Source organism: Eschrichtius robustus, chromosome 11 (genome assembly GCF_028021215.1).
Source record: "Eschrichtius robustus isolate mEscRob2 chromosome 11, mEscRob2.pri, whole genome shotgun sequence".
Classification (NCBI taxonomy): Eukaryota; Metazoa; Chordata; class Mammalia; order Artiodactyla; family Eschrichtiidae; genus Eschrichtius; species Eschrichtius robustus.
The window spans coordinates 100,522,539-100,544,476 of NC_090834.1; the positions used below are offsets into that span (position 1 = coordinate 100,522,539).

The 21,938-nt window shown below is 58.3% G+C and overlaps 2 protein-coding genes across 51 annotated transcripts in view; one reads left to right on the plus strand and one right to left on the minus strand.

Annotated features, from left to right (window-relative positions):
• Positions 1-2,558, plus strand: part of MADD (MAP kinase activating death domain) — a 40,572-nt gene extending 38,014 nt beyond the window's left edge. For 34 of the 50 annotated variants that reach the window (XM_068554263.1, XM_068554271.1, XM_068554264.1 and 31 more), the window contains 2 exons: positions 1,095-1,141; positions 1,483-2,558. In XM_068554263.1, coding sequence (XP_068410364.1) covers positions 1,095-1,141; positions 1,483-1,587 — 152 coding nt within the window. In that variant the 3' untranslated portion in view covers positions 1,588-2,558. The remainder of the gene's footprint in view (positions 1-1,094; positions 1,142-1,482) is intronic. The other 16 variants (XM_068554284.1, XM_068554291.1, XM_068554294.1 and 13 more) reach the window with 1 other exon arrangement.
• A 1,159-nt stretch (positions 2,559-3,717) lies between these two features.
• Positions 3,718-21,825, minus strand: MYBPC3 (myosin binding protein C3). The gene is made up of 34 exons (XM_068554780.1): positions 21,796-21,825; positions 20,394-20,660; positions 19,703-19,816; positions 19,532-19,624; positions 19,302-19,450; positions 18,238-18,355; positions 17,699-17,747; positions 17,453-17,482; positions 17,224-17,277; positions 15,938-15,958; positions 15,504-15,667; positions 14,460-14,592; positions 14,187-14,189; positions 13,943-14,067; positions 13,757-13,862; positions 13,496-13,662; positions 12,977-13,142; positions 12,055-12,161; positions 11,925-11,954; positions 10,918-11,057; positions 10,587-10,667; positions 9,721-9,880; positions 9,301-9,405; positions 9,023-9,211; positions 7,445-7,579; positions 7,079-7,246; positions 6,245-6,333; positions 5,923-6,118; positions 5,528-5,667; positions 5,176-5,335; positions 4,938-5,074; positions 4,469-4,655; positions 4,166-4,203; positions 3,718-4,014 (listed from the first exon to the last, which is right to left on the minus strand). The coding sequence occupies exons 1-33, from the start codon at positions 21,818-21,820 to the stop codon at positions 4,193-4,195; spliced, it is 3,819 nt and encodes a 1,272-aa protein (XP_068410881.1). The 5' UTR covers positions 21,821-21,825; the 3' UTR covers positions 3,718-4,014; positions 4,166-4,192.
• Positions 21,826-21,938: the final 113 nt, after the last annotated feature.

Here is a 21,938-nt window from a genome sequence, read left to right on the forward strand (position 1 = left end):
GCGGTGGGTGGGCAGGCTCCCTTCGCCCAAGCCAGCTGCTCGCATCACCAACTTGTCTCTTCCCTTCTCTCCCCACCCTCTTCCTTCCCAACCTCCTCCACCCTCGCGCTGGCTCACTGGTTCCGAGTTTTCTCCCGTGTGCTCCTTTCTCTCTTCTGCCAGAGAGACGTTTGGGGGAGTCTTCCAACTCAGGAGAAGGACCTGGGCTCATTGCTCTACCTTTGATGAGTTTATTCCCTGTGAACCCTGGGGCCCCCTGAATTCTACCTCCCAGGGTCAGAAGAAGGTGTGGCCAACTCTCATCCTACCTTTTCTGGCCCCCAGGGGATGGCACGCCCCCTGCTCCCAGTCTCCAGGGGCCATGATGATGGCTGAGGCTGGGGGACCTTACTCCTTCCTCTGGCCAAGCAGAACCCCTGCATGGCTGGGGCAGGGGTGACTCTTAGGTCTTGCATTCCGGGCTGTGGACATGTGTGTATTTTGCCTGATGCCCCCTGTCACCTCCCTCCCCGGGTGCTGTACTCACCTGTCTTCTTCTGCTCGGTGTGTCTGCTCCAGAGCCCTCTGACGCTCTCCCTCACACAGGCAGGCCTGGGCCTCTCCTGCCATCAGGGAAGGAAACTTCCAAGTCTGGTGGGTTTAGTATCATGCCATTTCTTCATCCAGCCTCAGGACCCTCAGTGTAGGGGCTGGGAGTACAGGGAACGTGTTTAACTTGACCAGAGCATGGGGCTGGTGACTGACAGGGGTGAGTTCTCGGGTGTCTCAGCAAGGTGAGGCACAGGCTAGAGGCAGTGCTTTCCTCCCAGCCAAAACCTGGGAATATCAGCTGTGGTCCTCGGGCCCTGGATGGTAGCAGCGACCTGGCTGGTGAGAGACTAGCCTGCTCCTGTGCTGGGGCCCTCCAAGTCGGTAGAGTCACGGCGGCCATGGAGCCAGGGGCCACTGCAGACCTCAGATGTCAGGCTGAGGAGGCCGGGCCAGGCCCAGAGGGGAAGGGGACCCTGGTGCCGGGCGCTGCCGCCTGGGGGAGTGTGGCGCTATTGCTCTTAGTTTTGAACTTTCTGTTTTGTCTCTTGCCCGTCCGGTTTTAGTTCCTGAAATTAAAGAAGTGGTGAGCCACAAGTACAAGACACCAATGGTGAGTGTGCCGACAGGCCAGTCTGCGAAGGGCTCCCTGGGGGCGTTCCAGCAGGAGTGGGGTGGGCCTCTGAGAGCACAGGGTGAGGGGCAATTGATGGTTGAGAAGAGAATTTAGTCTAGATGCCAAAGATTCAGCTGGAGCTGAAGCAGGTCTTCAGCCTAGGAGAGGCACACATGCTGATCCCCTCCCACAGGCCAGCTCTGGGGCCTCGCTTGGGCCTCTTTAGTCTGGAGGCCTGAGCCCAGAGTTAGGGCAGGAGTTTCCCAGTTGGCAGATCTCCACGTGTGAAGAGGTAGGAACCTGCGTGACGCTGATCTGGCTGGTTTTCTCTCCTCCAGGCCCACGAGATCTGCTACTCTGTGTTGTGTCTCTTCTCATACGTGGCTGCTGTCCGTAGCAGTGAGGAAGATCTCAGAACCCCACCCCGGCCCGTCTCTAGCTGATGGAGAGAGGTTAAGGCTGCCCCAGCCCAGGGGCCGTCCGTTGCCTCTCGCCGTTCCCAAGTGCACGATGCTGCTGTGACTGCGAAGTGGGTGATGCGTGTGTGTTCTCTGCCAGCCCCCTCGCTGAGGCTTAGGTGGGTCCCAGTTCTGTGTGTCTCAGTGTCTTAGTGTGTCTCACAGGGCTGAGCTAGTCTCTTCCAGCTTCTTCCTCTCCACCCCCCAAAGACCATCCTCCTGTCCCCTCGGGGCTCAAAAGTATGTGTGTGTCTGTCTGTTGGGCCAATGGCTTCTAAGAACTCAGAGTACAGGCCAGTGCGAGCCCACTATTACGTGTCATTGAGCCAGTTGTGTTGTAGTTTCTCGTCCTTGACATTATAACCATCCAGAGCAGGACTTGGGCTCTCCGTCCTCTGTGATCCGGCACCACTAGGTGCCTGGAGCAGTCCCACTATGGGGCGTTGAGGGAAGCTTGAGGCTTGTCCCCCCAGACAAGGGCGGGGTGGGGAAAGAAAGGGAGAGTCAAGGGGCAGCAGAGCGAGTGGCAACCTCCCTGCTTCCTTAGTTCCTCCCTGGAACTTCCAGGCAGTTCCCAAGCTGGCAGCGACTGCCCATGGGCACAGGCCTGGCTGCTGCTTCCATGGTCTCCACCACTGCAGTGGGGCTGCACTGACGGCTGCTGTTTGCTGAGCAGCAGTTTCCTCGTGGTCCGCCTGGCCTTCGGCAGGGGAGAGCAAAATGACTGGGGCTAGGAGAGTCCCAGGGACCACAGGCTGCCACGCCCAGGAACCTGGTGGTGTGGGGAGAGGCCAAGTTCAGTACCCACCTCTGTGTCTGCGGCTAGCATCGCAGCACTGGCTGCCAGGGGGAGAGAGAGCCTGGGAGTGAGTGGGCAAGAGATGACTGTAAATATTTCAGCTCCACATTATTTATAGAAAATGTACAGATGTGTGAATGTGAAATAAAGGTCCCTAACTCCCCTTGGGCTCCTGGCTGCCATGCGTTAAATGACGCCTTCTCTCAGCCTGGGCTGAGGAAGGCTGACCCTGGACTCGAAAAAGGCACCTTTGGCCTGAAGCAGTCAGGGAGGTGAGATCATGCCCATCCAATCTCTGGTGTGCTGAAGGCCCCACTTCCCACCCCTCTGGCCCAGTGGAGCTCACCACGCTTCCTGTGCTCTGAGAGGCCCCATGGGAGGGGCCTTCCCAGGGCCCCATCAGAGCGCTGCTGTGCTATGAGTTGGTCACTAGAGGGAGCAGCCAAACAGGGCTTTGACACCTAAGCAGAGATTTAGTAGTAAAGGAAAAACCAAGGCCCAGGGTCTCAGCTCCCGGTGCCTCTTACAGGTGTGGTCCAGAGAGGTGTTTGTTGTGACTCCGCCAGAGCCTCCCATGGGGCCTGGAGCCCAGGGCTCTGGGCTCTTGGCCAGGAGTGTCTTGGGTCGGGTAGAACTCCAAGAAGCAACCTTGGACCAGCCTTCATGGAACTTCTTTCTATGCCATGGAGAAACCACTCCCTGGGCAGGAAGGACCCTTTTCACTCTATCAGGGCACCTCTGAGAGCTGCTGGCTTCCTCCTCCCAAAAGAGAACTGGTGATGGGATTTGGGCTCCCCACGGGGGAAGGAAGAGCAGAGCAGGGCCCTGGCCCCTACACCTTCCTGGTTCCCAGTGCCTTGTCTAGACAGGATCACTCTCTTCCTGTGCGATATGGGTGTGGATGGGCAGTGGGTTTTTTGCCCACTGGGACCCCAAAGCAGCTGGTACACTTTCACTCCAGGCCTTATGGGCACAGAACCACACTGAGATTAGCACTGCCCCCCCATCCAGGCTGCTGTGACCATGGGTCACCAGGACAAAGACGGGAGAGCCTGGGGATTCTGGCTCTTCTGCTAATAATACACTTTCCTCTGTCACAGCTCCTCAGTTTCCTCATTTGAAGGTGGGGAAGACTGAGGTTCCTTCTAGTATTAATGTTTTATGAACTTAGGATCCCACTCTGGTCCTCATTTAATTCATCTGGGAGAAAAAATACCTGCCTTCAGTTGGCTCTCAAGATCAAGTAAATCTTCCTGTGCTTTTTCTGAAAATAAGCATCTTGGACAAGAAGAGTCAGTTCTCTGTGATTGCACTGATCTTTTATTGCCCTTACACACTGAGAAAACACGGCAGGCAGAGAGGCCTGTCCCCAGCCATCATTTCCTGAGCCCGCACACTTTTCGTCCCGAGGATCTGAGGAGCTTCCAGATGGAGCTCTGACAGGTTAGCCTGTGCGGAGTGCCCCCCATGCCTGCTCGTCGTAACTACGCTGCCCTACCGGGGCTCCCCCAGCCCAGCTCCAACACACACACTTGCACACACATCCAGCAGCAGAAGGTGGCTTGTCCAACTTCCTCCCAGGCTCCTGGTACATGGGCTGGCTCCAGTTGCACCTGTGACACAGGCTCCCTTGTGAATAAGCTGGACTGAAACCCTACTAAGAGCCACCTGCACCCCCATTTCCTGCTGGCTGCCCCTGGACCAAGGGCCAGGGCTCAGCCTTTGATTTGGGCCCTGGGAATCAGGGTGATGTGGAGTACATACCTGGCCATCCCCAGGGAGCCAGCCTGGTCACTGAGGCACTGCAGGAGAGAAGGAGGCCATGCCATGCATGTGTTGAACCTCCCAGCACTACATGTGTTCCCCCCGCCCCCTGCCTTCGGGAAGGCTAAGGCAAGCAGCTCTGGCAACAAAGCCCAGAAGCCAACACCATCTGGACATGACAGAGTCATTGCTCTTTCAGCCAGAGCAGCTGCTTGGGCCAGGACAGCAAAGGGAAAGCCCAGAGTCCCAGCTGGCACCTGGCCTTTGCCACCACCCCAGGCCCTAGCCCAGCGGGTTCCTCACCTCGCACTTCCAGGCGGCACGCACACTGTGCCTCGCCTTGCAAGTTGGTGGCCCTGCAGACATAGACGCCCCTGTCGAAGGGGCAAGGTTTTCTAATCTCCAGGGTCAACACTCCCTGCTTGCTGAACATGCGGAAGCGGGCGTCTTTGCCCAGGTCCAGGCCATTCTTGAACCAGGAAATTTTGGGCTGTAGGTGGGAAGGAGGGAGATCTCTCAGGTTGAGAGAGGACCTGGCAGGAACCTAGGGAGACGAGGCATTTGGGTTTCTACTCTGGGGAATCCCACTGGAGTCCCAAACTATGCCCAGGGCCGAGTATGAACAGGGAGCCAATGAGGAATGCCAAGGCCCTGTTCAGGGAGGGCCCTGATACCCAAAAGTGGGGACAGGCTTGGGGGAGGACTGCTTGAGGTGGGGGCCTACGAGCCAGGCCTCCTGGGTCGGCCTGGACCAGGGCCCAAAGCTCCCTACCTTGGGGCTACCCCGGACAGCACAGCAGAGGGTAGCGTTGTAGCCGGCAATGACCGAACGGTTCACCAGGGGGCGGGTGAAGCTTGGGGCCTCAGAGAAGTCCAGGGCCTTGTAGTTGGGTGACTCATACGTGATGCCTGTCGGCGACAGAACTTGGTACCAAGAGGGCCACACCTAGCCAGGCTGGCCCCCCTGCCCCAGCCCCTGCCCGCGGCGGGTGGGAGTGAAGGTACAGCACCTGGTCGAGGGATAAAGACAGGCTCCTTGGTGGTGGCGGCTCTGTCACTGGGCCCCACCATGTTATGGCTGAAGACCCGGAAGTAGTAGCCATTGCCGATGATGAGCTCTGACACCACACAGTAGGTGCGGCGGTAATGCTCCAGGACAGTGAACCACTCCTGGGGTGGGGAGGAAAGGTAGCGGGGTCTCTGGGGCAGGCCCTACTTCCTGCCAGGGGCCTCTCTTGGGTACCCCTGGTGTCAGCACCTTCCCTGTGGAGGGAACCAGTCTGTTGGGGAGGGGCAGCCGGGGCCCAGGTCTGCCTGGACCCAGAGAGGGTGCGTGCGGGGGGCCCAGGCCCCCGGGCTCACCATGCTCTTCTTGTCAGCTTTCTGAACCGTGTAGCCCCAGAGCTCTGTGTTGCCGTCATCTTGGGGTGGCTTCCACTCCAGAGCCACATTGAAACCCCATGCCTCAATGACCCGGATATCCTGGGGAGGACTTGGCTTGTCTGCAGGAGACAGACCCAGTGGGAAGCCCAAACCTCCTGACATCACCTGAGTGTGAGTAGGGGACGCCAGGCTCCAGGGGCCCCCTCGCCCCTGCCAGGACCTGGCCTGCCATCTTCTGCAGGGGCTCTGGGCATACCAGAGTAGGGGCCCCAGGCCTGGAAGACGAGAAGCTCCAGGTTGAGCCCTGGGCCCTGGCAGCCCAGCTCAGGGACTGAAAATGCTCGGACTCAGAGGGAAGCCCCGACGCCACGTACCAACGACCTGCAGGACCAGCTCGGCCTTGTCCTCCATGCTCTCGATGCGCAGAGTCACCTGGTAGGTGCCCGAGTGGGCGACGTGCGCGGCCCGGATGAACAGGATGGTGTCCGTGGGGCTGTTGCGGATGCTCACCTCCTCGCCTGCCAGTGGCTGTCCCTCTTTGGTCCAGGTCACCTGAGGCCGGGGCTTGCCCTGTGCGGGAGGACAGCTCACTCCCGAGCCTGGCTCTCCCTACCGGCCACTGCCCCAGCCTCGCTGAGACATCTGTCTGCTGGGCACGGACAACACACGGGGGGAAGGGAAGGGGGCCAGCCCTACCTGGAAAGGAATGAGGAGGTTCACGGGCTCTCCGACCTTCTTCTGGATGGTCTGGCGAAGATGTCTGGGTAGCTGGAGCCGTGGCCGCTCTGTGGGTACGAGTGAGGGGCTCGGCGGGGGCCCCCACAGCCGCAGGCCCAAGGAGCGCCACAGCGCCCTCCGCTGGAGGCAGGGCCTGGAGAGCCGCAACTAGGAAACATGCCGCCTGCCGGGCCCTCCTCTCCTTTAGCTCCCCAACCCCAGCCCCAAAGGTTCCCAAAGCTCCTGCTTCCACCCGAGCCTCTCCACACTGCTACAACAGGCAGGGATCAGAGAGAGTGAGGAACTTATCTGAGGTCACACAGCTAGCCAGTCACAGGCCAGGATGCAAACCTAGGCTTTTGGACTCTATGCCCCCTGCTGTTTCCATCCCAGTTTGCTGCCTCTTTCCACTCTGAGAACCAATCCTTAAAGGACTGACTCTTTGTTGGCAAAATAATGGAAAGTGGATCCCACATGGGCCAATCTGACAACAAGTGACCTCACTGCTCAGTCCTTAACACAGGGACAATACCTACCTGTTGGAGCTCAGAGACCCACAAAACAGAGCTCGAAGGTGATGGTACAATGACCTACATCTTCCCTGGTCCAGAACTGGGGGTTGACATGGAAAACCAAGAGGGAGGCCCTCTCCGCACATCTGGCCTGTGGCACGGGTATAGGCACCGACCCCTCCTGTCCCTGCCCAGCATTTATCCCCTCCAAGTAGGGTCTCCCTGACTGCCCCCACCTCCACTGGACCCCAAGGGCCAGGGTGCCAGTGGCAGGTCTCATCCCTGCACGAGGGGCACTCACGCAGTATCTCCTGCACCGTCACAGGCTCCTTGGTGGTGACAGGGGCTCCAGGCCCCGCCACGTTGTGAGCCCGCACGCGGAAGAGCAGCCGAGCCCCCGTGGGCAGGTCCTTCACCAGCAACGATGTGTGCTCGCTCAGCCCCGGAAGGGCAGCCACCCACTCCGAGCCTGGGGGCGGGGGTGGGGATGAGGAGGCAAGGCCATGGGCAGTGTCCGCATCCTGCCGCCCACATCCCTGGTGGCCGACTGGGGCCTCCACCGCAGACAGGGGCCCTGCAGGGTGACAGGGACCTGGCCTGGCCTGGAGGGCAGTTCAGAGAAGGGTGCTGGGAGGCGGAGGGCCCAGGGCTGGGCTGGAGCACTCACAGCCATCCCGGCAGTACTCCACGCTGTAGCCGTCGAGGCCTCCAGCTCCCATGCGCTCTGGGGGCCTCCACTTCAGGGAGACGGTGGTGTCAGAGACATCCTCCACCGCCAGGTGGCTGGGCTCACTGGGGGGGCCTGGGCAGAGGGGAGGCCAGAGAGGGGTCTGAGCGAGTCTGCACCAGCCAGGGCAGCTGAAGGACCACAATCCAGGGAAATCCTCCCCCTTCGACTGCCTTTCAAGCACTTTGAGAAACATTTCAGCTCCATTAAAAGACATGTCTCTAGGGCTTCCCTGGTGGCACAGCGGTTGAGAATCTGCCTGCCAATGCAGGGGACACGGGTTCGAGCCCTGGTCTGCGAAGATCCCACATGCCGCGGAGCAGCTGGGCCCGTGAGCCACAACTACTGAGCCTGCGCATCTGGAGCCTGTGCTCCGCAACAAGAGAGGCCGCGATAGTGAGAGGCCCGCGCACCGCGATGAAGAGTGGCCCCCGCTTGCCGCAACTAGAGAAAGCCCTCGCACAGAAACGAAGACCCAACACAGCCATAAATTAAATAAATAAATAAAAATAAAAAAAATAAATAAACAGGAGCTGTTGTTTAAAAAAAAAAAAAAAAAAAAGACATGTCTCTAGATAGGCTTACAAACAAACACACACACCCAAGCAGCATCAGCGATTACAGAAGAGATCTAAAAAGGAAAAGACACCCCAAAACAACACCAACATGCTTAGAAAAAGCCACTTTTGTCAGATGGTGTAGGAAATTCTATAAATGTAATTTAAGAAAAAACTGGCCTTAAACATGGAAATTTCCTGACCCCGTATGAGTAACTGAGTTGACTAAGAGCTGAGAAAGCCAGAAGTCAGCTCCTAAAGAGAGGCCTGGCCCCTTCTCCCCAGAGGCACCCTTTTCCTGCCATCTCACCAAACTGTGCCCCCCTCCCTGTGTCTGCCCCACCACAGACAGCCACCCTCCTCCCCCCGAGACTCACATGCCCCAACAGGGACAGGTGTCCTCGAGAGTGCCACACCCTCGGTGTCTGTTCTACCTTCTCAACCTCCATTATACAGATGTGGAAACTGAGGCACAGGGGAAGACGATGACTCCAGATATCCCTCCTGGGGATGAAAGAGCTGGCTCTGCAAACCCCATCTCTGATTTCTGGTCCAGGGCCCTTTCCGAGGGACCCAACTGCCCTTACCCTCTTCCCTGGTTAACAAATGCTGGCTGAAGGGACTGGGGAACAGGGAACAATGAAGATTTACTGAGCTGCTGTATGCCAGATGCTCCACCTGCATGATCTCATTTCATCCTAACAATTCTATGAAGTAGATATTGTCATTATCCCCATTTTATAGATGTGGAAAGTGAGGCTGGAGAGGTGTCTCAGCTCCACCCCCTGCCAGCTGGTGACCTCGAGAAAGTCATCTAACTTCTCAGAGCCTCACTTTCTTCACCTGTGAAATGAAGGTGATTAAAGGAGACCACGGGTGTAAGCGCCACCCACAGAGTAGCTGCTGTTCCTGGGGCCCCTGAACGAGAGGCCGTGGGGCGGGGCAGGCAGGGCAGGCTCACCAACAGGCATGAACGGCTGGGAGGCAGGGCTAGGCCTGGACATGCCCACTGCGTTGACGGCATAGACCCGCATCTCGTAGACCACGCCCTCGATCATGCACCGTGCTTCATGACTCAGCTCCCGCAGCAGGTCAAAGTTCAGCCGCATCCACCGGTAGCTCTTCTTCTTCTTGCGCTCCAGGATGTAGCCTGGCGAGGGGAGGTGGGAGCTCTGGTCTAGAGCGCAGGCACCCCCGCACCCCCTGCCCTGGGCTATGTCCCCTGTGCCCTCGGCTCACCTAGGACTGGCTGCCCACCATCGTAGGCAGGGGGCTCCCACCGCACCGTGCAGGAGTCCTCGCCCACGTTGCTGATCTCTGGGGCCGCTGGAGAATCCGGCACATCTGGGGGGAGGGTACCCACATCAGCCCTGCCTGGCCGAGGCCAACGTTGCCCATCCCCACACCACCCCAACCAACAGGCTTCCCCCACTGCCCCCAGAGCCCAAAACGATCTTTCCAGAATGCAGTTCTGATCACATCACCAGCCTGCAAACAACCTGTTACGGCTCCCCACTGCCCATATTCACCGGTCCCAACCCAACCCTCTCTATGGATCTAAGAATGTGGCCCACAGTGTTTGTTTAGAGACTAAATGAGTGCATGGATGGGTCCTCCCTGGTTGCTCCTGTGGCTTCCCCACCTGGGCCCCTGCCTCACCGATGACCTTGACTGTGAGGTTGACCTGGTCCTCGCCCACGGGATTCTTCACCGTGACAACATAGACGCCCTCGTCTTCCTTCTCTGCTCCCTCAACGGTGAAGATGCTGCGGTCCTTGGTGGTCTCCACTCGGACCCGGCCCTCGGTCTCACACAGCAGCTGGCGGGGGAGGAGGAGTTGGGGGGAAGGACCCACGTCAGAACCAGGGGCTTCTGCAGCCTCTGCAACAGCTGACAGCCCTGAGATGGGAACGGAGCTCAGTGCTGGGTCTGCTGGGGAGACACAGCCTGTGTGGAAACTGCACCCATGTGAGCATCTAATCCAAGACCCTTTCCTTACCACCTGCCATGGGCACGACACCAGGGCAAGGGTCACAGGTTCTAGCTCTAGCTCTGTCATGGAACTTTAGACAGTCGCCTGTCCGCTCCATGCCTCAGTTTTCCTATCTGCTGAATGGGAATAACATGACCTCACAGAGCTATTGTGAGGATCCTGAAAGACCTCAGCTGGGTAGAGGAACCAGCAGTGAGTTGGGGACGAGAAGCTGACCTGATTGGTGCCCCTGCAGCTACTCCTATTGAAGAGTGCCAGGGAACACACTCCCTTGCTGGGAAGAAGCACAAAGTCAAGGTCAGCTTAGGAAGACAAGAGCCAGGGAGCGCCCCCAGTCAGGAGGACTTCCTGGCAATGTTGAAGGTGTGAACGTGTGTCTGTCTGGGGCGTGAGGGCCCCGTGGAGACCCTACCAGGGGCAGCAGCACAACTCCTGCCAGATGTGGCACCTTCACAGAGACCTCACCTGAGGGTGGATACCACATGCGCAGAAAATGACTGAGGGCAAATGAACCACCTTCAGCCTCACTCACCTTCTTGTCAAATACCCACTCATCACTGGCACCCGAATCCCCTGATGCATCGAGGGCTGGCCCTGCTGGGACCTTATTCCCCTGGGAACAGAGCAGGAAGGAAGGAGTGAGGGGAAAGAGGGTCTGGCTCAGCCTGGAGGGAACCCCTGCCAAGCAACCCCTACCCCTGTCTCTCCTTTGCCCACCTCCCTGACCTCTCAGCCAGCTGAGCCTCTGTGCTCCTAGTCAGTGGCCAGGGCGTGTACATGTGGGGTGGGGAGCAGGTCCCCGCATACATTAGTCCCATGCACCCATTTTACAGGTGGGGAAGTGGGGGAGGGATCCACAGTACCTTTGTGATGGTCTTCTGCCAAATCACAGTAGGAGCTGGGTCCCCGGAGATAGGGACGTCCAGGCGTAGCTTGTTCCCGGCCACCACCACGATGGTATCCGGCATGCGACCTGGGCAGTCCAGGTGGATCTTGGGAGGTTCTGGCAGGGAGATGGCACAGGTCAGCGAAAGAGGAAGGGGCCTAAGGCCTATGAAAGAGGGGGAAACTAGAAGGAGCACATGCCCCTGGTTGTTTTAATTTATTCTACTGAGGTATAGTTTGCACACACTAAAATTCCAAGACTTGAGCATACAGCTTGATGAGTTTTGACAAATGTATACACCCTGTGTATATGTATACACCACCCAGTCAAGACCTAAAACATTTCCATCTCCCCAGGAAGTTTCCAGGGAGGTTCATAACATCAGGTCACTTAGTGTAGCATTTCTCCACTTGTGTTTGGGGGAACACCAATGTCTTCCTAGAAAAAAAAAATTTCCATGGACAATTAGGAAACCCTAGGTTAAACAAAGTTAAGCAAGATTTTTTAGAGCCTTTGACATGCTAATGCACCTTCTAAATCAACAAGAGGTTCCCAAAGTTATTTCACCATGGAACCCTTGCAAAATGGAGTATCATATTAAGTGAACCCTGTTTGGAAAGCCCAGACCTACAGCATGCCTCAGCCTGGACTACTCTCCTGAAATTAGAATCCTACACAGTTTAATCTAAAAGCAGAAAAGATTTAATAATAAAATCTCACCTCTGTGATGTCATTTGAAAGCTCACACACACCATGTCAGATCATTGTTCCTACCATCCCATAGGGGAGCCACTTCAGGATCCCCATTTTAGAGGTGAGGAAACTGAGGCTCAGAGAGACTGCAGTTGGACCGTGGTTGTGAGTGGCAGAGCTGGGGCTGGGCCTCAGGGTCCCCACTCCCGGTTCCTTTCTTCCCTCTGCTTGTGAGTGGAAGGGAGACACGGGCAGGGCGTGGGAGGCAGCACGCAGGGGCCCAAGACTCACCCTGCCTAGGCACGAAGTCAATCTTGACCTCTGCAAGAGATGCAAGAGCAAGTCGCACCAGGGTGAAGGCAGGGCCCACAGCAGCAGGGCCCAGCGGCAGGGGCCCCCATGCCCCTCAGCACCCGCTCACCCATGAAGTGGAGCTTGGCAGACAGGTTACAGGCGAAGCCTTCTGGCACAAAGCTGTAGTCCGCCTCGTCTGCGGGCGTGACGTCGTCCACGGTCAGTCTGTGGACCCTGCAGGGCAGTGATGGCTCAAGGGACCCTGCTGGGCCACGCACTCCTGGCCTCACCGGACACCCCAGCCAGGGCTCCAGGGGGCCCTCACCCCCCCCCCAGCTCAGTGGTGTTCTAAAGTGCTCTCTTCCTCTATGTTTGAATTTTTCAGCTCCCTTGCATGCTTTCAGAGGTAAGCAGTGTAGACGTGTCCCCTCGGCTGGGCCACTGGAGACTGGGCAGGGGCTGGTCTCATTAATCTCCGTGAACTTGGGCCCAGATGCTCGGGGCATGAGTAAGAGAGTGGGAGAGAGTGAGGGCCCCTGGCCAGAGCCGTCCTCCGAGGCTTCCTACTCTGCCCCGGTCACGAGTTGGGGGAGGGGGAGGGGGGCTCCCAGCCTGTCTGTATCTCTCACTGCTTCGTCTTTGTCTCTGTCTCCCTCCTTCTCTGTCTCTAATGGACTCTTCTCTGTATGCGTCTGCCTCTCCATACTTCTGTCTGTCTCTCTCTCTCTCTTTCTTTCTATTTGTCTCTGTCCTGATTCTGTGTATCTGTCTCTCTGTTCATCTGTTTCTCCCTCTGTCTCTCAATCTCAGTCTGACTTTGTCTCTAGTTCAGTCTCAGTCCTGTCTCTGTCTGTCTCTTTCTGTTTATCTCCATCCGTCTGTCTTTGTCACCAATCTTTTTCTCTCTCTGTGTCTCTATCTCAGTCTCTCTCTCTCTCTCTGTGTCTGTTTCTCTGTGTCTCTCCCTCTGTCTCTCTGTCTCTCTATGTCAGTCTCTGTTTCTCTCTGTCTCTCCGTGTGTCTGTCTCTGGCACACCCTGCACACTCACCGCCCGATGTGGGACACCTTTATGCGGCTGTCAGGCACCAGCTCCTTCCCGTTCTTCAGCCACACGCCCCGCACGTTCTCATCCGACACCTCACACTTGAACACGGCCTGGTCCTTTGAGCCTACCGTCAAGTCCGCGATGCTCTGGTACACCTCCAGCTTTTTCTCTGGGGGGCACAGGGCAGAGCCAGTGAGCTGGGGAGGGTGTGTGTGGGCGTGAACCCCTGCAGAGATCCCTCGGGCTTGTGAAAACACATGAGTGCAATGCATGTGTGCCTGTGACGGTGCCGTGGACAAAAGGAATCTCGTGTGCCTGGGTGGGTGACACTAACCAGGCCCATGTGAACCTCCAAATACCCTCCAGGTGGTCACCTCAGCATCCCCATTTTATGGATGAGAAAGGTGAGGCCTGAGGTGTCATAGTGACTTGTCCAAGGCCATGCAGGCCTCGATCCCGGGTTTGCCCAATTCCCCTACACGGCTGGGGGGCTAGTGCTGAGGGGGCCTCCCAGGGCCTCACCCTGAACGATGAGTTCAGCCAGAGCCTGGCCCCCACTCGTGTGCAGCGCGTAGTGCCCAGCATCCTCCAGCGTTGCCTCGTTGATGATCAGGTGGTGTCTCTGGCCGTCCTTCTTGAACCGGTATTTGAAGGTCTCCTCCCGGGTCAGTTCCACCCCGTCCTTCAGCCTGGCCAGAGGGTGGGCAGTAGGTGCCAGGGCCTCCTCTGGGGATGCCCCCGGGTCCCTGGCCCCGCCCCTCGCCCCTCGCCTCTGGCACTCACCATTTGACCTGGGCCCCCTCCTCAGACACTTCACACTCAAACTCCACTCGCTGTCCCACCATCACCAGCTGGTCCTCCAGGGGACATGTGATCAGCACGGGGGGCTCTGTCAAGCAGAGAGAGCATGATGGATGGGCCGCTCTGTGGCCCCCCTCCCCTCTCAGGGTCTCAGGGCGCCAGGCCCACCTTTGACAAAGAGCTCGGTGCTGCACTTCTCGCTGCCCACCACGCACTGGTAAGCCGCGTCGTCCGCCAGCGAGCACTGGCTGATGGTCAGCGTGCGCTTGGCGCCGACGGACTCGAAGATGTACCTGGGCGGGGCCGGGGTGTGGGCAGGAGAGCCATGGACGTACCTCCTGGGCTCTGGGTGCCCCCTCAAACTGCTGTCGGGACCCCCGTGCCCACACCCCAGGCCTTCCAGGAGCCTTACTTGCTGTGGAGCAGAAGGGGCCATTGGAGCGTCCCCGATGGGAGGCGCGAGACCGAGAGAAAATGAGCAGGGAACAGAGCCGGGAAGAAACAGAAAGGTGGGGAGTTAGACCCAGAGAGAGAGAGAGAAATGGCGGGAGACAGAGAGACAGGGATCCAGAGCTGGCCAGAGAGCATGGGTGGAGGGAGAGGCAGGGAGAGCACGGCTGGGGAGCAGCCCCCCCAGGGCCCCTCCTCACCCTGCAGTGTCCCCGGGTCCCACTCCCACCCGCACCTGCCGCTCATCTGGATCTCCTGTCCGTTCTTAAGCCACTTGACCTCGGCGTCGGGGTCGGCCAGCTCCACGGTCAGCCGGATCTTGTGGCCCTTGCTCACCTGGTAGGCCGGCTGCAGCTTCTTCTGAAAGGCTGAGCGCTTCCACCCCTCAGCCCCCTGCTCCCGGGGCTGGCCCAGCGAGGAGGGCGAGGTCCTGCCTCTCTCCTCCTCCTGCCTCCCCACGTCTCTCTCTGTGCCTCCGCTGTGACTCTGTCTCTTTACCCCTGTCTGTCACCTCCTTGTCTCTCTGTCTTTGTCTTCCTCTCTTCCTTGGGGTCCTCTTCACCTGCTCAGCTCAGGGATAGGGTCCGGGGCTTTCCAAAAAGACAGAAGCTTGGCAGGAGAATGGGTGATGGGACAAATGGGCCTTCTCCTCCTCTCCACTCTGTTTTACCAACAACCCCCGGTTTTATGCCCTCCTACCAGGTGCCTCCGCTGTCCCAGCTGTTTCCAGGGCTCCTTGTCAACCCCTTGATGGGGAAGGGCTGGCCTGAGCCCTCTCCTCGGACCCGCCTGGGGGCGAGGGGCGCTAAAAACCTGCACCCACCTGTTCTGTTTGCCTGTGAGGAAGATTATCCAGGCTCTTCTCTTCGCGGGTCTGGGGTCTCTGGGCTAAACTGGCTTCTTCCCCTTTTTTAGATGTGGGGAGAATTAAGCAGGCTTTTTTTCCCCAAGCCGGCTAGGGGAGGAAGAGGCCGCCTGGCTTTGGCTGGGGGAGGAGGGCTGGCTTGGGCTCCGTCCTCTGCCTGTGGCGTCTCTGGGCTAACCTGGCCCTTTTCTTTTTCTGTGCGGCAAGGTGCCAGCCTGGGCACTCCTGCTTTCTCCCCACACGAGAGGGGATTCACCTGGACTCTCCTTCCCTGAGTGTCTCTGGGCCAAGCTGGACGCAGCTCTTTTTCCGTGGACACGTGCACGTGCGCGTGCGCGTGCGTGTGCGTGCACGTGCGTGCGTCTGCGCAGGCGCTCACCTCGCCCTCTCCTCTCCCTGGCAGGCGTGTCTCACCTGTGCTCTTCTTCTCCTCCCGCCTCATGCCCTTGAGCCGCTTGAGCATGCCTCGCAGGTCGGTGATGCCGTGCTGGAAGGCGATGCGCTCGTACTCTGACGGGGGTGCCTGCCGCAGGATCTCCCACACATCCTCCTCCGCGGGTCCCTCCAGCCTCGAGTCCCTGTGTCACGCGGTCCACGTGGCGAGGCTTCAGGGCAGGCCCCATGGCCAAGATAAAACTGCAGCCCCCTCTCCTCCCCTTCCAAGCGGAAGCTGCCCCTGCGCCTCTGCCTCTTCCCTTCTGGTGGGACAGCTCGAGCTAGAGTGGGTCCTGGGCCAGTGCTGGGGCTCAAGGGGGCTTAAGGCTTCAGTATGGGGGGGGGGGCTGGGACTGGGAGGTGCTCCTGGCTGAAGTAGGGGTGACAGGTGCAGAGCTTCATGGGGCACTCACCGCGGGGTCCGGAAGCTGCTGCTCCAGGTGGGGAAGAAAAGCAGTGGACACACATTAGAGGTGTAACAGAGAAGAACAAACCTGACTCCATATTGGATCTATTCCTTTAGCTCTAACCCTTGTGCTGTGTTGCCTGTGCTTGGTCATGCTGGCTCTGCATCTTTGTAAAAGAATGTTGCCTATGGCCCAAACTATATATGATAGCCCATTCTCAAGGCTTCGCCTCCCAGGCTTGACCTTTAAAGGTATGTAGCACTTTTCATTTGTATAGAAATAAAAAATTACAGAACAGAAAATAACATTTGTCTTGTTGGAGGTTTACAGGAACATTGTGACCAGACCTACATGGCCGGCTGCAAGAACGAAGGATTCCACCAAGAAGTCTGCAATAACCAGCCACACCCCCTCCCCTTTTAGTAGAAAAGAAGCCTGAATTCTAACTTGGGTGAGGTGGTTCTTCGGGAATCTCGTCCACCATCTTCTCGGTTTGCTGGCTTTCCGAATAAAATTGCTATTCCTTGCCCCAACACCTTGTCTCTCGATTTATTGGCCTGTCGTGTGGCAAGCAGTATGAACTTGGACTTGGTAACGAAGGAAAGGGTCATCCCTCCGTGGACCGCAGCCCGTGGGTCCTCACCTCCACCCTCTTCCCTGCACTTACACCTCTCCGTTTACAGGGCACACGTGGCCTTGTTTATTCCTCCTGAGCTCCGGCAGCTGGGTATCAGGAGAACCCGAGGCTCAGAGACTCCCCCCAGTCAGTAGGGATCCTCACCCACGTCAATCTGATCCCCAGCCCTGACGTCTGTCATCCGCCCTGGAGGGGATGGCTACAGGGTCCTGCCAGTGCCCTGCTGCCCCAAAGCACTTGACCCCGATGCTCATTTTCTGGGCTGTAGAAGCATCGGCCATAATGCAGGGTCCAGGAGAGGGAGGGACAGGACACTGAGGACACAACTCAGTTGCACTAGGCTAGGTGGGCAATTCCTGAGGCTTTGGAGCCTTCTCCCAGCTTCTGGGTCCCCAGAGCCTATTGAGATGAGCTATCGCAGACTCAAGTGTAGGATGGTCATGGGAACGGTGTGAGGATGTTAGTTCACAGGATGTAACTTCTGCTGAGCCCTCTGACTCTTCGCAACACCTGGATTGTCCCATTTGACAGACAAGGAAACCATCTCAGAGAGGTGCAGTGACCTGCTCAGGGCCACACAGCGGGAAAACCACGGTGCCAGAATTTGAAATTGGGCCACGCCACCTGCTCTGGGAGCTGCTACCCAGGGGCTCACCTCTTCCTCAGCAGCGAGCTGAAGTCCAGAGTCCCAGCATCCTCATGGCCATCACTATGGAGAGGAACCCCCATAAGGCCACAGCTGAGCCAACTAGAAGGGGTTTGGGAGCAGGGGGTGGGGTTGTGGTGGGGGGATGGACGTGAGAGGAAGGGACACTGGCTGAACGGCTGCTCCCTGACCATCTCAGACCCCCGGGGTCTGTGTACAGGTGGGTAGGAAGGGGTACCTGATTCGCCGACCGCCTCCAGCCAGGCTCCTGTGGGGGTTAGACTCAGTTTCTCACCTGCCCAGGGGAGCTTACTCTCTCCCATCCCCATCCTCTTCAGCCTGGCCCTCCACATCACCCCAAGCCCTGACCCCCGTATCACCCCCCCATCCTGGTCCCCCCACGTTACCCCTGGCCCCGAACCCCAAGGGGCCTCAGACCCCAGCACCGGCCTCCCCCAGGCCCTGATGAGAGGTGGCCACTCACGTGCGGCGGAAAGCTGATCGGAGGTCCACGTCTCCGGGGCCGATGGCCTCTGAGTTCAAAGAGGGGGATGAGTCAGGGGAGGAGGCTTCAGAGGGGGCCATCCCAGAAGCCCTGCCCTGGGATCTCCTGGTGTTGCAGACCCGTCCATCCATGACCCCTTGACAGTGGGCATCTGCCCCAGGACCCCATCTTCTCAGCCTTTCCCAGCCAGGGTCGAGGTACCAGGGACGTGGGGCAGTTTATCGTTCCCAATACCTTTGAGGTGGTTCATCTCCTGCCCATCTCTCAACTCACCCTTCACCTGTTCACCTGTGCCAGGATCCCAGACACCAAGATGACTAAGACCCCAGATGAGATCTGGGCTCAAGCCCCACCCCAACCCTGGAAGCCTCGATGGGTTTCTTTCAGTATTGGGCATGTGGTCAGTGGTTGCATGGCCAGGGCTCAGCATCCTCCTAAGTATTGGGAAGTGGAGGCAGGTATGGGGACAGGGCCCGTGGGGAGCCCAAACCCAGAACTGATGCCAGAGGTCCCCTTACCATGGACGGTGAGGTTGAAGTTGCAGCTGTCAAATTTGTCCTTGGTGGAAACCTCACAGCGGTAGCCACCAGCAAAGGTGGTCTGGGCATCTGTGATGTGCAGCTCAAACAGGTAGACCTGTGGAGGTGAGGTGTCAGGGGAGACTGGAAGCGAGGAGATGAGGCCCTTCACCCCTAAAGGAGACTGTGGGTGGTTAAGGGCCACCGACCTTCTCACCCCTCAGGGCTTAAATTAATCCATACAGTTTTGTATAAATAGAAAAAGGGGCCCCTTCTCAAGATACATTGACTGCCATCTGCTGGTACAGGGTGGTGATAAAATATGAATCAAGGGTGGCTACAAGGCAAATGGCATTCACTTAAGATGAGGCACTTTGGGGAATTCCCTGGTGGTCCAGTGGTTAGGACTCCATGATTTCACTGCAGAGGGCCCAGGTTTGATCCCTGGCTGGGGAACTAAGATCCTGCAATCCACGTGGTTCGGCCAGAAAAAAAAAACAAAAGAGAGGCACTTTTGTTCAGTGCACAGCCCACACAGCTGTACATGTCTACCCTGCCCTGCCAGAAGCCCTCGTGCCTGGGCCGGGACTGTGGAAGAGTGGGAGGAGCAAAGGCTGGGAGTCAAAGCACAGGTTCTAGGCCTGGCTCTGAGTGACCTGGGACCAGCAACAATAAGCTCTCAAGCTTTGGTTTCCTTGTCTGTATAGTGAAGAATTGTTACGGTTGATCATTGAGCGTCCCTTGAGCTCTGATACCCATCCATCTGGGGCCTTTACACCCTCACTGTCTGGTGCCCCCCAAGCCTTATTTATGCCCCCTTGAGACTGTCATGCCCTCCGAGCCCCCCATGTCCCACAGGTCCCCTGTGCCTCCCCATAACCCTCCTCTGAGCCTCCCATGCTCCCTGTGTGCCCCTGGCCCCCCAACCAGCTTCCCAGGCTCCCCATGACCTTCTTTGCACCTCCTCTGTGCCTCAAGTCTCATGGTGCCCCCCATGCCTTCCAGGGGCTCTCCAGGTCCCCCTTCCATGCACCCCCATGACCCCCGTGCCCCGCAGCTCCCACCTTGCTGGTCCGGTCATAGCTGTCGTGCAGCTGCAGGTGTTGCCCCACCTTGCTGCTCAGGTCCACCCACTTGCCCTTGAACCACTTGACTACAGGTGGTTTCAGGAGGCTAGCCCCGGCCACGCGGGCTGAGAAGGTGATGCTGCCACCTGCAGGAGAGGGGTGACAATCGGGGATGCCCTGCTGCCTCCCTCCCCACCTCACCCTGGGTGCAGCAGCCCCGCACTCACCCGCGGTCACCTCGCCATCCTGTGGCCTCGTCACAAAGAGGCCGATGGGATCGTCAGGGACACTGGGTCCATCAGGGGCCGCTGAGCTTGACCCTGTGGACAGAGGCCTTTGAGACCTTCCCTGGGACACCCCCATCCGCTGACCCAGCCTCCCTGACCCGCCCCTCTCACCTTCAGGAGTCAGGGAGCCTCCTTCCACTACAGTGGCCGAGGCCAGAGCCTCTCCAGGGGCTCCAGGAGCCTCAGCAGGGGCGGCAGCAGGGCCTGGCACAGGCTCTGCCTTCCCTGGAGAGGATCAGATGGGGGGTCGTGGAGCAGTTTCTAACCAGAGACCCCCTCCTCTTGTCCGTGGTCCTTCCCGTCTTTGCGGTGTGTACACAGGTTCATTCAGCCTGCCTCTCACCTTCTCCTCACCCTCACCGGCCATCTGTGCCCACATTCCAGGGGGTCGGCCTGAACATCCCTCCTCTCCTTCCCCAGGCTCTGGTCTTGGTCCAGCCCCCCAGGCTGGGCTGGGTCTCCCTCCGTGCCCATAAGCTAATGGGGCTTCCCTGCCAGCACACACAGCCCACTGAGTTCCCATCTGCGTGGGCATGTCCAGTGGGAGGGCAGCTTATGTCTTATTCATCTCTGAACTTCCCCCACCTCCGCAACGGCCGTGACACGCCAGGGAGCCACGTGGGGACACTCAGAAAGGTCTTGCTACAGAAAACGGGAAAAGGCCATTGCTGGCTGAGGGCACAGCCGAAGCAAAGGTAAGAAAGTGGGAAAACACCTCCTGCACTCTGGTCGAAGGAGAGGTGGCGGGGCTGCCCCTGCCTCCAGTAGCTCCAACTTCAGGGAAGGCTGCCCAGGGTCTTACCTGCTTCTAAGACCTTGAGGTCAAACTTGACCTTGGAGGAGCCAGCGATGACTGCATAGGACCCCTGGTCGGCAGAGCCCACGTCCCTCACTGTCAGCGTGTGCCGCGTGCCCTCGGCTGCCAGGCCATATTTGTCACTGGCACTGATGTCACTGCCTGCCCGCTGCCAGCGCACCTTCACTCCTGCACGCTCCGTCTCAGCCTCGAACACGGCAGGGCTGCCTGTGGCCACCTCCACTGACCGTGGCTTCTTGTTGAAGGCGGAAACTGAGGGGCAAATGGAATCTGCAGGGGCCCCAGGCTTGCCCATGCACACCACCCATATAGCGCTTCTTGTTAAATACGATGACAAGCAGTTTAATGCATCACCTCATTTAATGCTCCAATGGCTCTATGAGGTAGGTGCAGTTATTATGCCCATTTCTCAGATGAGGACTCTGAGGCTCAGAGAGGTTAAGTGACTTACCCAAGATCACATAGCCAGTAGGTAGGAGAGCCAGGCCTGTGGTCCAACCTCCATACAAGAATTTTTGCTAGGTGTGTCCCTGGATACCCCACCCTCTCAGCCTGTGGAAGCCCATCCCCCTTTCACCCCACCAGCTGGGGCCCTTGGCAAGGGACCAGTACTCTGCCTACTTGGACGTGGCTAAATTTGTCCTCTAAGGGCTTCAGGCTATCAGCAACCGAGATAAGGCTGGCCTGGGAGGGAGCTGGGGCTGGGGGGATGATCCCTGACATGGACAACCTTGGTAAGGGCACGGGCCAGGACTGGGGCTCTGGGCTGTGACTTTCTCTGCCCTTGGCTGGGGACCAGGGGCCTCTTGACCATCCTCTCCCAGAGCAGAGGGGCTGCAATACCCCACTGCGGGGGTCTTGACTGGTGTGCGGGCCACAAGGGTGCAGGCTCATAAAGCAGACAATCTCAGAGCTGGAAGGAACCAACCTAACCCCTCTTTGTATAGATGGGGAAACTGAGACCCAGAAGGGGGGGGACCTGTCCAAGAGCATTCAGGGAGCCTGGCTCAAGTCAGCCTGGGGTCCTTCCTTCAGCAGCCTTTTCCCAAAAGGCAAGCCCAGGCTTAACCTTGCTGCAGGAGATGGGCATGGAGGCAGGGAAGGGGTCTTCCTGCGTCCTGAGAGCGGGGTGATGGCCCACTTCCTGCCTTGGCTCTCTCCCACTCTGTGCCCCTGACCCTGGTTTACTCTCACTCTCATCAGAAGGATGAGAAGGAGAAACTGAGAATCAAAAAAGGACCCAGGAGGACGGTGCCCCTGTGCTGGGGCTCAGAGGCCTCGTCCTCATCAACCCCCTCAGGAACTCGATCCTAGGCCCGCCCCCAATTGCAGATGTCCCCAGCCCTCCCTGCCCCACGCTCAGCCCCAACCCCAGGCCTGGAGCTACCTGGTTTCTTCCCTGGCTCAGGCATCTTGGGAGAGGTCACACCAGGAACTGAGCAGGCACGGACCACCGAAAGAGAATCTGAGCAGGGATCCGTCCCCCTACTATATAAGGGGCCACCCCCTCCCCAGGCCCTCCTTATCTGC